The sequence below is a fragment of the Lepidochelys olivacea genome (genome assembly GCF_965140295.1).
Source record: "Lepidochelys olivacea isolate rLepOli2 genome assembly, chromosome: 10".
NCBI classification, from domain to species: domain Eukaryota; kingdom Metazoa; phylum Chordata; order Testudines; family Cheloniidae; genus Lepidochelys; species Lepidochelys olivacea.
This window is the reverse complement of record NC_140420.1, coordinates 13,892,208-13,908,771: the sequence shown is the minus strand read 5'-3', so window position 1 is coordinate 13,908,771 and position 16,564 is coordinate 13,892,208. Positions and strand designations below refer to the sequence as shown.

At 39.1% G+C, this 16,564-nt stretch overlaps 1 protein-coding gene across 3 annotated transcripts in view; it reads right to left on the bottom strand.

The window, feature by feature from the left end:
• Positions 1–16,564, bottom strand: part of PRKAR1B (protein kinase cAMP-dependent type I regulatory subunit beta) — a 118,179-nt gene that overhangs the window by 50,293 nt on the left and 51,322 nt on the right. For all 3 annotated transcript variants that reach the window (XM_084640767.1, XM_084640766.1, XM_084640768.1), the window contains 2 exons: positions 3,471–3,532; positions 2,640–2,686 (listed from right to left, as the gene is read on the bottom strand). In XM_084640767.1, the coding sequence (XP_084496893.1) occupies positions 2,640–2,686; positions 3,471–3,532 (109 nt within the window). The remainder of the gene's footprint in view (positions 1–2,639; positions 2,687–3,470; positions 3,533–16,564) is intronic.

The window sequence follows — 16,564 nt, the reverse complement described above, 5'->3', positions numbered from 1 at the left end:
CTTCAAGCCAGGGGGTGCAGCAGCAGAACCCAGTACCCCTAGTTCCAGCCCTTATGGTTTGGACTCCTCTCTGTTGTCTGTCGGCCACCTTCAGTGGGAGTGGTAAATCTGGGGGCCAGCTCAGGAGGGTATATCTGCCCTCTGCAAAGAAGGCCCCCATACACGGTGGCTCCATAGTCCCCTTTTTCCTGTCCTTTTCCTACTATGGGTCTTCACACTTCCCTTGTCCTCAAGCTTAAGTCTCTGTCCAGATGCAGCCTACGGGTTAACTAGCGCCTTCTGAGCCACCGTACCCCCCTTCAGGGATGGAGTGAGGAGACACCCCCTCACAGCTCCTAAGCCACTAAATTGCTTTTGAAAATTGTACCCCTCCCCAGAAGCTGCAACTGCCCATAAAACCATCTGATACCTGCACATAGAGGTTACTTTAAATCAGGCCCTCATGTACTCAATAATCAGTCAAAACAATCTTTACATTTAGGTCCCTCCTTGGACCACGTATAGTCAGGATTATGTATGAAAAGGTGTCATTCTCTCAGTAAGAATTTGCTTAACATTGTGTAAAAGAGCTGCTCTGGTGGGGGATCATGGGATGTAGTGGGAGGACGGGGACTAAGAAGCCATCTTCAGTGACAGAAAATGCAGCTAACTATTCCCTAAAACTTCCAAAGGAGGGCAAGGCACTTTTAAGGAGGACTACAGTAAGATTCCAATATCTATTTTGTGCATATTATCATGAAGTCCGTGAGCTTTGAATCAGGCCCTAAATAAATTTTTTAAAAGTAATTTTTACCACACTTCTAAAAATACTGCACTTGTTATTTTCTGGCACTGCCGATGTGGCAATGTTTGCTATTGAGGCACGCTACCCCGCTTGATAGGAACAGTGAGTCACACGGATTTCCTGAGGAGTAACTTCCAGAGGTAGAGTGTGAGGTTTCTCGATTCCCAACAATACCAATTAGACGGTCCCCTGACAGAAACAAACCTCTAAAAAAAAAAAAAAAACAAAAAAAACTTTCACTAAAATAACTGTATGCCTGCTGGCTGGATTCAAAATAAATCACTGCCTTCTTTAAATAATCCAAACAGAATTCATCTGGGAGTCTGCATAGCAACACTGCTAATGAGCCAGCCTGTCCTATCTAACAACTGTTGATATGTAAGACGTGGCTTCCAGAGAATTCAATGAGATGAGAAGACTGTACCAAATGAAAGCTGCAAAGGGGGTTGATGTCATACCACTCCTTAGGGTGAAGTTGATCAGACATGCACAGATTAGAACTGGAAACCAGATTCAGAGGGTAGCTTCCTTTCAAACCCTTCCAGACAAAACCATTGCAAACTCTGGTGGGCATTTTGTGATTTAAAAACTCAATTGACACTTCTAAAGAATCCTTGCTTTATCAATACAGTGCATTGCTTGGTTATTCCGATCTAGTTTAAAAAGCAAATTAAGGTTTCTAAAATGAAACTAGCAGCCTGGGACTCTCTCTTGATTTGAAAAGAAATGCACATGAGCTCAGATAACTGATGAAAGAAAATATTTTCCTTATGTTTCATATGGCCCCCTCAAGTGAATTCCATCATGGTGGCCTGCGCCACTGAAGGCAGCACGCTTAGAGGTGTGGTTAGGGTTCTAAAGATAAAGTAATTTGCTTGATCATGATACCTTATTATCCTGCTTTGAATGGACAAATAAATGTGGCTGTAAAATATACCATTTATAACATTATACATAAAAGACCTAATGTGACAAAATCTAACATGGTGACCAATCCTGTGAAATGCTGAGCTCCCTCAGTTCAACAGGAGTGGAGAGTCACAGAACATTGCTGGATCAGGCCCTAGGCAAGTAGAATCACTGGAAGGGACCTCGAGAGGTCATCTAGTCCAGTCCCCTGCATTCAAGGCAGGACTAAGTATTATCTAGACCATCCCTGACAGGTGTTTGTCCAACCTGCTCTTAAAAATCCCCAATGATGGAGATTCCAGCACCTCCCTAGGCAATTTATTCCAGTGCTTAACCACTCTGACAGTTAGGAATTTTTTCCTAATGTCCAACCTAAACCTCCCTTGCTGCAGTTTAAGCCCATTGCTTCTTGTCCTATCCTCAGAGGTTAAGAAGAACAATTGTTCTCCCTCCTCCTTATAACAACCTTTTATGTACTTGAAAACTGTTATCATGTCTCCCCTCAGTCTTCTCTTCTCCTGACTAAACAAACCTAATTTTTTCAATCTTCCCTCATAGGTCATGTTTTCTAGACCTTTAATCATTTTTGTTGCTTTTCTCTGGACTTTCTCCAGTTTGTCCACATCTTTCCTGAAATATGGCACCCAGAACTGGACACAATACTCCAGTTGAGGCCTAATCAGCACAGAATAGAGCTGAAGAATTACTTCTTGTGTCTTACTTACAATACTCCTGCTAATACATTCCAGCATGATGTTTGCTTTTCTTGCAACAGCGTTACACTGTTGACTCATATTTAGCTTGTGATCCACTATGAGCCCCTGATTCTTTTCATGAGCACGAAATTTTACTATGTAATCTTAGAATGAGCATCATATTGCAACAGTCTGATTAAAATAAATAAGAAGGGGAAGCAACTCCAAATCGGAGGTTAATTAAAACTTACATCCACTTCTCCTTGATCAATTACATAGAAGTTGTCTCCTTCGTCACCTGGAAGCAAAAATATAAATGATTATTGTTTTCACAATGTCTGCTGGATGGTTATACAAATAATTTCCAATCCCCATATTTGATTCTACACATATCTGCACAGGTTTGCAGAGCTGATTATTTAAAGAGAAAATCATTTCCTTAACATCCATGCCTCGTTTCGCTCATGAACAGAAATATCAAGGGTGATTATTTATATTTTTTTCTCAGTTGTATTAGTTTATCCATTTTGATTTATTTAAAATGAAGGCAAACACATTAGAAACTTTTCATACCCTCAGGATACTAAAATCCTGCTTCACTTGCTCTAAGCTTGCAAGTAAGTTGCCAAATCTGGTAACTATGAACACGATACAGTGAGGTGCTGAGCACTCTCAATGGCCATTGAAAATATTTTCCATCTTTTATTACTCTGTGCTAGAGTCCGCCCCCTTTATTCATGTTGAGTAGTACTTTACTCCGTGGGTAGCCCCCATGTAAATCAATGTGGACACTTTTTTATTAGTATTATCATTATTTATTTAGACTGTGGTAGCACCTAACAGCCACAGCCATGGACCAGAACCCCATGATGCTTGGAGCTGGTCACTGCAGAACAAGGCATTCCCAAGCTCCAAAGAGCTTACAGTATAAATAAATACTTAGATACTTGTGGAATAAGATGTCGCTGCATGTGAGCAAAAATGGTAAAATCTCTGACCCCCTAATTTTCTGAACATCAGAAAGAGTGGCATAAATGATACAATCTGAGCAAATCTGTAAGGGAAAAAGTGTGGAAATTTACCCTGCTGTATGACCGTTTCTCCGGCAATGTGCATAACAGGGAACATGGCATCAAATATGTCACTATAAAAGAAAATGAACAGCCATTGTTGAGTCAAACTTCTTCCTTATTTAGTCAACAGTACTGAAGTCGCTCTGCTTTGTTAATCCTTCATTAACAGATTTTGCAAAGAAAAAGAGAAAGGTTAATTGCAGCAGCACATGGAGTCCCCAGCTGGCAAAACACCAGAAAAGCTAGTTCTGTTGGAGCCATAGTTTAAAACTAAGTCAGACAGTGACTCAACCCACTCATGCTATTTTGAAAGAACTTCCAAAATTTATGTGTACAGACCCATTCTTAAATTAAAGCATTCTACAAACTAGCCAGCTCATACTTTTTATTCTCTAAGGCCAGAATTTTCAAAAGACCTCAGTTCCCTTTTAGGCACCATAAAGTGGCCAGATTTTCAAAACAGCCCAGTGTGTGTCACAACGGAAGCTGTTGGAAACCCAAAATAGAAGCACAGCCCCTTTTGAAAATGAGGCTCCATTTTTACCAGCAAAACCCATTGCACAAAGCAGGATGCATTCGGAAATATAAAGGACTAAACTAAGACAGCATAAGAGCTGGCAAGAGATTACACTTCCAGTGCAGAGGTAAATATATGAAGCCAAATTCTGACTTTAGTTACGCTCAGTGACTTTAGCAGAGTTACTAGTGTGATGAATATTCGGCCAATGCTATGGAAACACTCAAGCTATAGAAGAGCACTGGACTAATTCATCTTTCCCAGACTCTCCACAGCACCATGATTTTAAACATATAGGGCAAGCTTGTCACTTGCCCTTACAAGGCCAGGCTGGGCAGTAAGGGACATAACTCACCCTCCACAATCACTTTAGGCTGCCTGCCCAGGTTGGGGAGAGAGCAGGCCCCACAGAACCACTGCTTCTTCTCCCACACAGGTGGAGGATGAGGAGCAAAGACTGGGTGGAGCCTGCACTATTCCCCCACTCCCCCCGCCAATTCATCAGTGTAAAGGGCTGAAGGAAACCACTTCGCACCACCAGCAAAGGGGAGGAATTGTGACTGGCTTCTCCAGGAGTGGTGCATCAATGTACTGCCCCTCCCACAGAGTGAGACATAAACTCTCCGTCTAGCCCATAAAATGGAGCAAATTCCTCTCAATCACAAATAAGTGAAAACAATGAAGAAATTTAAAAGGTTAAGCAAAATAGCCAGGAAGTCAGTAACAAACCTGTGGTGGATTTCAATCCCTTATATGGGAAATGCACATTGTAAAATCCCATTATGAGCTTGTTTCCTGTCCAACAGTTCCACAATCCACTCAGATGCAGTTATAGGAAATGTTCACTCATTACTCAAGCTGGGCATATCTTTCCTCCTGAGCAGTCAGTATGTTTCCACTGCTAGGGCTAGATGGTATGATGAGCATGCAGTCCTGTGTAGGGGGCAGTGCAGAACTGTACCATACCTAGTAGAGAACTGGCAAGGATTGTGCCTCTCTTGGACCTCCCCAGTGTGCCCACTGGTGGTGTACTCTCAGTAGCTCTATCTTATGCTGGGACCAGGCAGAATGGGATCAAGGATCCTCAATTGGCTCCCTGTGTTACCCCGATTTCTGTGCCCAAGCAGAGATCTAAGAGCCCACTTCTGCAAGATGTGGAGAGCTCTCACTAGCATTGAAGGCACTTTGTGCTTCAGAGGATCAGGCCCTAAAAGATTATGCCACTAAATAGAGAAATCAGAACGTGGACAAAAATAATCAAAAACAAAATGTGACTGAACAGATTTGGAAACCATTTTTGGACTAAATACAGAGAAATAACCATGCACAGTGTCAGCTTTTTATCTCTTGTTTGAAGGTTGTGTTTTATTTATATCTTAACAACTGACTGTACAAATAGTGGCTGATAAATTATGTATAGCACTGCACCCTTCTCCAAAATGGTTTGTTATCAGATTTCTGAACATCTCTTCCTTTTATCAAAAATGTTTTCAAACTCCTAGGTTAAAAACTACTGCTAACCCTCTGAAAATCAGCCTCTTTTAACACGTCTCAAGTTGGGCCCCCCCAAAAACAGAGGCACACAATACCTCACAAAGCCCTTCTGAAAATCTTGGCCTAATAACCTACCAACCTCATAACTTCATTGCACCAAAACTGACCTTTGATTTAATTTAGGCTACTTGGAATTGATGTTGAAACAACAGATATAATTTACTGACTTTGATTTACAACATACAAAATAGACTAAAATAAAAAAAAACTGTTACCCTGAGAGAGCATGCCAATTATTTTATTTTAAGTTAAAAAGTTTGGTCATGATCTGTTCAAGCTGGCATTTGAAAATACAACACTAATTTTTTATCAATATATATTTTCATGTTCAATATGCAATTTCATGCTAGAAAAACCTGAGGAGGAGTGATGTGTAGAAAACAAAGCTGGTTTTAAAAAATAGATGAACTGAGGAAAACTAGTGGAGCTCACTAAAGAGATAATATGGTCACGGCCCAGATTTTGACCTTCTTCTTTTTGCTACAAGGTGTACATGTTATTTTTAGAATGGTTCACAACAGTCTTTTGTCCATGAAAGGCATAAACATAATGTTATAAACAGCCCTGCCTGTGTAGTAGAATTGTAACAGATGTGTGGAGGGGACCTGAATTTTTGTTTCCAAGTTGCTATTATTTATATATATTTAAACATATACACATAAATTCCTCCAAACAAAATTTCTTATTAAAAAAACAGTATGTGGTTGTTTAAGTGCATACACTGCAGCACGGTAACACAATGATATAAAAAGCTAGGAAATCACTAGTTAAATCTTCACCCAAACTTTGAAACCTACTACCGTACCATGATTTCATCTCCATATTACTTTCCCTATCTACTGCACCCACAGCACATGACTCCACTCTCCACCTCTTCACCAAATGCTGACTCCAGCTAAGTTCCCTAACGGTACAGAATGCTGAAGTAGATGGTTAGTGTGCATGGGGTAGATTTTTACTAAATGCCTTTGTGTATCAGTGTGTGGTGTGGGAGAATTGCTAACAGACGGGATTATTTGTTTTTAAATTTATCCTTTGTAATGTTCCTAGGTGTATTATTTAGGTGATGGAATGAGGATGTAGGGTGTTGTGTTTGGGTTTTTCAATTCAGGATATTGGTGGTTGGAGTCACAGGGCTGTCTATAAATTACGTAACACATTAGGTGGTAGGTGGGTCCTTAATTTTGCATGTTTGTTTCAGTGTCACAGGGGCTGGTGGGTCTTCAAAATCTCCAAAAAATGTGTTATGTTATTTATGGACAACCTCTAAAATGTGGAGGGAGAGAGGGATGCCCAGTACCTCTTCATCGAGGCACCTACACCTGAAGGGCTCCCCCAGCACTGCTGTCTCAGCTCCCTACACAATATTTCCCTCAAAGCATCCTAGCTCACTCATCTCTAATGTCAATATTGCTTCTCCTCAGCCTTTTACTCCCCTGTCCCCAGGGGGAAAAGCTTTAGGTCTATTCTGCGGCTCTTCCACAGTCTCTACTGGCTACCTCTTGAAAAGGTGAGTTCTCATTGCTACGGCAGTTGGAGCCAAACCCAGTGCTCCAATCAGAAGGCTTTGGGGGCAGTTTTTGGTCTGGAACCACTGATGCAGGTGGGACTGTATGTACATGAGGCTCCCATTGGCACTGCAGGGAAAGACTGACAGGACTGGGGGGAGGGATAGCTCAGTGGTTTGAGCATTGGCCTGCTAAACCCAGGCTTGTGAGTTCAATCCTTGAGGAGGCCATTTAGGGCTCTGGAGCAAAAATTGGGGATTGGTCCTAGTTTGAGTAGGGGGTTGGACTAGATGACCTCCTGAGGTCCCTTCCAACCCTGATAGTCTATGACTCAGCCACCACTGATAAACTCCACAGAGGGTTATGCAGATTTAATTTTTAGTAATTTTGTGATAATACAATCTAAAATAGTAAATGAAATTACAAGCAAAGATTCTGAGCTGCACATAATATAAAGTTTGATTATTAACTAGTCCAACAAGGTGAAACTGAGGAATATGTTTAGACCTGAAATCTCTATCTATTCCATCAAAAAATGCCATCTGTCTTGTCTCGGAATATCAAAATTTAAAGGATTTTTTTAAAGGGTTGCAGATATCAAAGACTCACAGCAAGTTTTAACATGTCGAGGGTTTCCATAAAGCATACAAGCGGATTGCAAATAACTGAAGTCAGATCTGAGACCAAAGGGCCTGATTTCTCTGCTGGCTTCCACCTTATATATGTATCTACCCCTGTACAAAGAGGGTCAATTTCTCTGCTGGCGTAAGTGAGCAAAATTCCACAGAAGTCATTGGAGCTGCACCCATTTACACCAGCAGAGAATCTGGCACAGTGAATGCCAAGTGGGTAGAACACACTACACCATTTTGATTTGGTAGTCTTTCCCACCCACCTGCCCAGGTGTAAAGCACAACAAAAGGTGAAAGGCAGCAGGAAGATAGGCCGAAGAGATTTTCTTTATCATGAAAAAAAAAAATGGTAAAAATAAATAATCTCATTTGCTGTTGCAATGAGGTTATTTTGAATCAACACAGAAAGTGAGAAAGGAAAAAAAGCAATGTCTACTGTAGGTTACGCAGTGCTGGCAATAGACAATTGAGAACAAGCTTGTTGAAGTCAAGTGAGACAACAGGATTTCAAACATTTCAAAATCAGACAATGGCAATGGCTATACAACAAAACTATGGAATGTGATTTATCGGTTTCAAAGTCGGATTTGTTTTCAGCCCTTACTATGGTGAGTAGATAACACAAAAAGAAGATGGAGATAGATAAAATGTATACATTGTAGAGAATCCATGACACAAATGGAAAAGCCTTGTTATACCTTCAGGTATTGTCAGACTTCAAGCAGAATTATTTCATTGTGTAGGCAAACAGAAAACATTCAATGTGTGTGTGCTATACATACTTTCTCTTCCTTTATCACTTTACCAAAAAAATCAATATTATTGAGGGTAGGTTTGAAAAAATATTAAGCTGATCAGGCATAGTTCCATAAAAACTCTACAACACTCTCTCAGCATAATACTTGTAAAAACCAGTATCACTTCTTACTCAGTTGTGTTGAGCCTCCTTGTTTTCATATACTAAGAGTTGAGCAAACGTGTTCCATGGTAACCCTGCATTTCAAATTCTTCGTTTAGTCCTATTCTGTTATATCCAAGTATTATAGTAGGATTTTTGTCTTATTTTGTTTTTTTCTTTTGTGAGACAGAGTACTGAGCTCATCTCATTAATGTTCATACAATGCAGACTTGGACAGTGCTTTACGAGCACATAGAATGTGAAGGTTCCTGGCCTGTGCAGCATACCATCTAAATATAAGGCTTCATTCTATTCTTTAATTATTCTTGTTTGTCTTCCTGCTCCCTCAGGTGTACAGGGATCCACCAGTTTCTGCCATTTATTTTAGTCTTGTGCTGATCTGTTCAGGTTTCAGTTTTGTGCTGATCTGTTCAGTGCTGCAGCTGTGTCGGTCTCAGGATATTAGAGAGACAAGGTGGGTGAGGTAAAACCTTTTATTGTCACAATTTCTGTTGGTCAGAGAGACAAGCTTTCGAGCTGCACAGAGCTCATCATCAGGTCTGGAAAAGTACTAGGAGTGTCACAAGTAAATACAAGATCCAACAGATCGTTTAAGGTAAGTAGTTAGCACATATTCTAAGGGAACATTTAAGGTGAAGTGACCCTAGGGTTGTCAATTTTGGTTGGACACATTCCTGGAGGTTTCATTACCTGACATAATCTTTAATTCAAGATTAATCTTTAATTCCAACTCTCCAGGACAATCCTGGAGAGTTGGCAACCCTAACTGGCTAGTTAACATCCATATAGTCATAGGACAAAAAGGGGGGGTTAGTTTACAGACTGTTGTAATAAGCCATAAATTCAGTGTTTTTATTCAGACCATGATTTTTGGTGTCTAGCAGAGTTATGAATTTAAACTCCCAGGCTCATCTTTCAAAAGTGTTGTGCAGGTTTCCTTTGAGGATGAGAACTGATAGGTCGGATAAAGAGTGACAGCACTCTATTGATGGAGGTTACATACTGTAAGAATGCACCACTGCTTCATTTTGGCTGCAGGCATACTGTACTGGATCTTTTATTTAGAGAAGGCTCCAAATACATTTTTATTAGACGCACAGAAGGACATTGTAACAAAGTCAAAGCCAGTATTTGTATACATCGGCATTCTATAAGTATCCCGGGGATGTGTTATCAGAATGAAAAATCATATACTTTAGGCAAAGTAGGCCAAGTTCATCTCTAGTGTAACTAGGATGAGGTCAATAGATTTGACTCAACCAAAGATAAATATGGTCCTATGCACTGTATATGGGATTTGGGTTTTTTATGATCTAACCATCATCATGAGTTTACTACTTTCCTTGTTTCTTTATCAAACATGCTTAGAGAAGTTGCTTGCTAGTCTAAGACAAGCAAAATATTTAGAATGAATCTCTAATAGAAAATTGCTTTAAAACCATGACAGAAAACCAATATAAAAACATTATAACATCCTAAAACCAAATCTTTTTTATATTTATTTAATATAAAACAAGTTCCACTAATGGTAATTGGCAACCATAAAAAGTTACCATATTTAAGCAACTTATGCTTCATGTACTTTTAAGCATATTTACTCTTTAATTCCAAGCTCCCTCTTCTGGACTATTCCAACTAAGTAAGAAGAGTTACTATATACTATTCATCAGATATAGTTCAATATTCAGATGGTGGGCTAACACTCTTTATAAGTGACAGATCTGAAGATGGTTAATTGCTATTTGCCAGTTTCATTTTGTTACTCTGCTTGGAATTCTTTGAAAATATTTTAGAATACGTTGGGATTTCAAATATTCCCAAAGGTTTTCAATTTAATATTAAGTACAAAATGCACTACTAGCCAGTTACATGGGCTAAATACCCTATATGTTAAGAAAGTAATAGGAACCTTGGACATTATTTTAAATAACTATCTAGATAAATTACAATTTACACATAAACCAATACTGTACTATGTGCATTAGCTTTGTACTTATTGTTCAGGATGTGCAGTAGATATAAGTAGATCCCCCTCATCCCCTGCTAATGTTTTCAGCTGGCACTTTATTAACATTTGAGGTGAAAGTTAGATGAAGTTGTTTAATGAGACAGACAAATTACATAGAAAATAAATGATTTTTGTTTGCCAGCCAGATATTTCTATGAATATTAAAGATAAACAAACAACTGACAGAATTTAACCTGTTTTTCTACTCACAGTATGTGTGTGAACAAACTGCGATTGGTACAGATCTACTTATACTCACTAAGAAACATTGTTTACAATTTTTTTTTAACTCTGTGGATTTGTCACAAACATTCAATGTGTGGTATTCAAAATTTGAGTTATGTTTGTTAATTGTGACACATTGGCTAGATTCAGAGTTTAAATTTAATTTACTTTAGTTTCTTGTTTTTAGCTTTCTGCAAAGTAGTTTTGTATGCCAGAAAATTCCCATGGTTATCATCAACTAATTGTATTATCTATTGTTTGCCACCAATTGCTTGATTCTGTAAAGACACAGAGGAAGAGAGAGCCTCTGTCCCATAGAGCAATCCTCCATCAAATTGCGGTTACTGTCCTCCAGAGATTGGACAGTAGTACAGATTTCTGTGGCAAGCATCATGTCAGAAAAACGCATGCTACAACTGATCAGCTAATGTTTGACATGCTCTCCCTTTCTTGACAAGCATGTTACATATGGCTGCAACCATCTCCCACATTTTGTCTCAATCATTTCCATTCTGTTGTGTACTACCACACTTGCAGATACCAAACAGCTAAGCACAATAAAAACATGTATTAGTCTAACCTAAGATTCAATTATAATTTATATTTGGATCAGTGAAATGATTATAAAATATTCTGATAAAGGTTATCTATAAAAAGTGTCAGGTTTTTTCTTTAAAATTGGATGAGTCTAATTTATCCACTAATTTGAGGATCCTGAGTCCTTCCATGCAGGCTTCGGAGCGGAGCCCGGAGCTGGAGCACGGAGCTGCAGGTTTTTGCCTGGAGCTGGAGCGAAGCCAGAGCACAGCTCCAAAGTCCTGCTTCCATGACTGTCACAAAACCACAGATCAGCAACCACTCGATTTTATATTTGCATAGCCAGTGTAGCTGACAGATATGTGCAAACTCATTCACCCACCCATTTTCCTTATCTTTCCCTAGAGCTTCATATTCTCCCCCTAATTTCCTGCACTTCTGGAACAGAATAACTTATATTCACAAAATGAATTAGAGGTCCATATTTTTCAGATGGTCCCTTCTGGGTTTTGTTTCTTGTGTGTTGTGCAACAACAGTTTTGAGTGAAAGAGTTCTCCTTTTCGAAGCTCCAGTAGCTCAATTAGAAAATAAAGGTCAATAAGATCAGATGATATGCATCTTTGTCCTTCAGGAGGGTCAGTATTTCAGTATTTGGACAGATTGGAGGAATGGGGGGTTAAGCATGAAGAAGCACAAGCTGTTCCTCCATGACACTTTTTCATAGCTGTGAATTTGGTAGGGCCCTACCAAAATATTACTAGCAGGAACATCTGGTACTTTTAACCTCAGAGCACAAATCTGCTATGATTTTGTGGTGTTTTAAAAATCTGCCTAGTAAACATGTCACAAATCTAATCTTGCTCCTTCTGCACTCTGCTACAAAAATTAAAAAAGAAAGACCATTTTTAGATACTGGATGCCTTAGTGTATTCTACCTTTCCACAGTGCTACAATCGTTAAGATTCAGGTTTCCAAAGTGCCTTTAAATCTCAAATATGCTGGGCTTTCATTAACGTTGAAAGGGGGAAAAAAGCACTATTGTATATGCCTTACTGAGTATCTGTAGGACATTTTTTAAATACCTTTTTGAAATGGAATATGGAGAACTCTGCAGGCAGTCTAGTACGACAACATCATTAACACTGAAATGTTTAAAGTCATTCTTATTCAGCCTACGCACAATATGTAGTGTTCACACTTTTTCTGCCTAACTCTGCTGACTACATGTTTTCCTTAGTGCAGTAATCATATTTACAGCAGTTTAACAAATAGGCAGAATTATATTTTATGGAGTTAAATAAAATAGGATCAAAACTCAATGCAAACAAATCACAAAAACACACAGAAATGTGTTATACAATCCATGTTGTTTCCCCACAACCACATAACCATCCCAGTTCACAGATTTCTGTTTAATTTGGCCTCTGGCATGACAGAAAGGAATTTTTTGCCCATTTACACAACTCTATGAATCAAACGTTGACAACAGTAAGCTGCTCTTCAATCTGACTTAAAGGTATGCATCACAGAAAAACAGCCAAGCGCTTTGCTTGCTCTATCAAGCCTTATATATAAGCCAGCTATTACATGGCCTGTAGCATACAAATCCCTCCAAATGATAACTTTCGGAAGAAAAAATGCTGAAGACTTGATATATTGCTGAGCCAAATTATCTCAACACAAACACAGCTTTGACATTTATCTCTGAATATACTGAAATCATCATGTATAATTCCTCTCAACAGAATCTTAAATCCAAACTGGATACATTACTCTGGATTGCTTTTGACAAAGCAATTTTAAAATATTGTGCCCATCAAATTAAGAAGGGATTGGTATACATTAGGATAAAGAAAAGATGGCCACAACAAGATTTTGCCTATTGTTTAAATATAGCACTACCAATCACATAAATACACATTTTTTTTAAATGTAGGGGTCAATAGCCTTTATTTGCTATTGTAGGGGTCAATAGCCTTTATTTGTGCTCATGTGAAATCCCAGAATATATGAAAGAAGTTCAGCAGAAATTTCTGCACTAAAGCCCGCTTAAAATAAATCCAATTAAAGGAATCAACAGGAAAAGAAAACTATATGTATCTTGTATCTGGGTCTCTGTAAATAATATTCATATAAATCCATACGCTTAGGTTTATGTTTTTCCATGTGACAGGGATCAGAATTTTCCATAGCACAACATTCTAAAACCATTTAAACCCAACATACCTTTAGAATGAATAACCCAAAATCTTCATACAGTCAACGCTGATTTTTATGTGATCACAAAGGACCAGCCCCCACAATCTTTTACTTATGTGAACAGTCATTACTCATGGTAGTACCATAAGAACTAATCTCATGAGAATGGGTCGGCAGAATCAGGCCTTTAGACCAGTGGTTCCCAAACTAGGGGCGCCGTTTGTTCAGGGAAAGCCCCTGGTGGGCCGGGCCGGTTTGTTTACCTGCCGCGTCTGCAGGTTCGGCCAATTGCGGCTCCCACTGGCCGCTATTTCCTGCTCCAGGCCAATGGGGTCTGCGGGAAGGGCAGCCAGCACATCCCTCAGCCCGCGCCGCTTCCCGCAGCCTCCATTGGCTGAGAACGGCAAACCGCGGCCACTGGGAGCCGCGATCAGCCGAGCCTGCGGATGCGGCAGGTAAACAAACCAGCCTGGCTCACCAGGGGCTTTCCCTGAACAAACAGCACCCCTAGTTTGGGAACCACTGCTTTAGACTCTGAACTCTCTTGGGAGATTGGGGGCGGGGGGTGTATCTTATCTATATCTTTGATATGCTTAGACCTTATCTCTGATATGTCAATTAAATTTATGGTATTACATAAATGTTTTGAAATACAGCAATAATAATGGGGACAATCTTGAGCCAAGCACCCAATTCAAGTAGCTGGCCCAAAGGGAAATCATCCTGTCTCCAGTCTGCTGAGTAGCTGTGGAGCTGCTTCTGAAACTTCAGGCTCTGGCTTGTATGCTCTCCCTTGCATGCCCCCCATGAGATTAAAAAGGAGGATTCATGGAGCTGTCAGTGTCAACTTTGCATCTTACTTCTAGGAAGCTTTCCGGGGAAGGAAAGGAGGAAACTAAGGAAGGAAACTAAAGGACTCCATCCATTATCTAATGGCTTGAGATAATACTCAGATGCAGTTCTCAGATCCAGCTACACCACAGCCTATTCAGAGGCAGAAAAGGCAATACTTGTGTATGACAGTCCAAAGAGAGTCATGAAAGCAGAATTTGAAACTTCTGAGGTGCTTCAGTTTGAGACTACATGGGAAATCCCCCAAAGACCATTCAGAAGGCAGACACACAAAGGTTTAAACCTAAACCTAAAACCTAAACAAAAACCCCCCAGACTCATTTCTGTGAAAGCCGAAAGAAGTGTTTATTCGATGAATAAGATAAAGATGGTCAGGAGATAAAGGAAGACAGACTAGATGATCTAATGGTGCCTTCTGGCTCTAAACTCTATAAAAGATGCAAAAAGGAAATACCATATCACAGAAAAGATTTCTCAAAAAGGAAACTAGAGAAGAGAAAGGAGTAACCATTATGCCCTACTAGCAGACAAGTGAATGGTGTTCCATGTGGTCAATTTTATATTATTATACTATGGAGCACCTGTTATGTCCAGAAAAATCTGAGAGCTCCCCTTAGAAAAAAAGGACAGTAATTCTCTGCATTAACAGATTTCAAAGTAATATGGGAGATGGTGTAAAAATATACCTAAAGAAATAAGCATATCAAGAGAAAGACTTTAAAAAACTAGACTACTTAATACATGTAAAGGTCACCAAAATATTTATATTAATAATGAAACCGAACACTGAGCAGATATTGACTTCGGCTAAGGTGAACCTCAGATTTATTGACCTAAGAGGTAAACACTGACTGAGATAAATCCAAGGTCAATATTTACCACCAAGGACAATAAATCTAGATGGCCAGTGAAACATGAAGTCAGTTTATACGTATTGTTACATGCATTCTTTCTTCATCAGAAATGCTTACAAATGTCTTCATTTTGGCCATGAATTTGTAACATGTAACTTTTAAAAGCCTTAGTTCTCTAAGACATAAATAAAGTTAACGGCTTAAAAAAATCTGATGACCACTGATGAGCCAATTTAATCATTTGAGCATGTGAGCATTACTGACCCCTGGAGTCAACAGTAGTGCTTCATCATGGGACTGTTTTCACCCAATGAGTCAGATTTTTCAAAGGCACAAAGGACAGGTAGGGCCCTAACTCAGTCTCTGAAAATTGGGTGCTTAATTCCCATTTGTGCTCTGAAAGTATCCCCCTCCTGGATTGTTCCATATTGTATGTAAAACTCATAACTTCTTGAAGAGATATATTTGTTCAATGCATTACTTTCTGCTCTCAGGAATAAAGGATGTTTAGAATTTGTTCCATAGGTTAAGATATAGATAGATAGGCTGTTGATGTTTACAGGAAGTTTCTAATTGGATTAAAGAAAAACTGCTGGTGGATTATTGCCATTATTTTAGAAATAAAATGGAAAGGAAAATCAGCTAAATTGCATTCTGTTTTCATACTATCCTGAAATTTAAATGGGAAGCAAATAATTTTCTGATGCTTCAGACTGACCTGGGATTTATACTTCTAAAAAAATTGACTGACGAGCCAAATTAAATCTCACCAATTTTTTCACCCAGTCCTGCAAACTCTTAATCATGCAAGTGATATCAATGGGACTAAAGCACATGCTTAATTGCTTTCCTGAAGGGAGATAGATTTAAGCACCTGCTTAAAGTTAAGAATATGCTTAAGTACACCTTGCTGAATTGGAACCTTTGACTGCTATAATTTAAACTGTAATTTTATATATATTAATTCCTTCTGAATAATTGTCCAGTTACAAGAAACATAGCAGTGAGGAAGGAAAGTAAAAGCTCAAGGGTTTAGGTTCTGATCCTGCACAGAGCATCACATGCTCTTTACACTTCAGTGGTGCTTCACATGACTGTAGGGTTCTGCTCACAGAGAACAAATGCAAGATCAGGGCCTTAGTGAATATTCTGAGAGGCCTTCCCATTTTATTTTTGTTCTGGTAAATTTTGTACATGTTTCTTGCACAAAGATTACAGGGACATTTCTATAAATCAAAAGTCATCAAATAAATAAATAAATGTAGAATGTGACCTTTAGAGTTATACACATATCTTC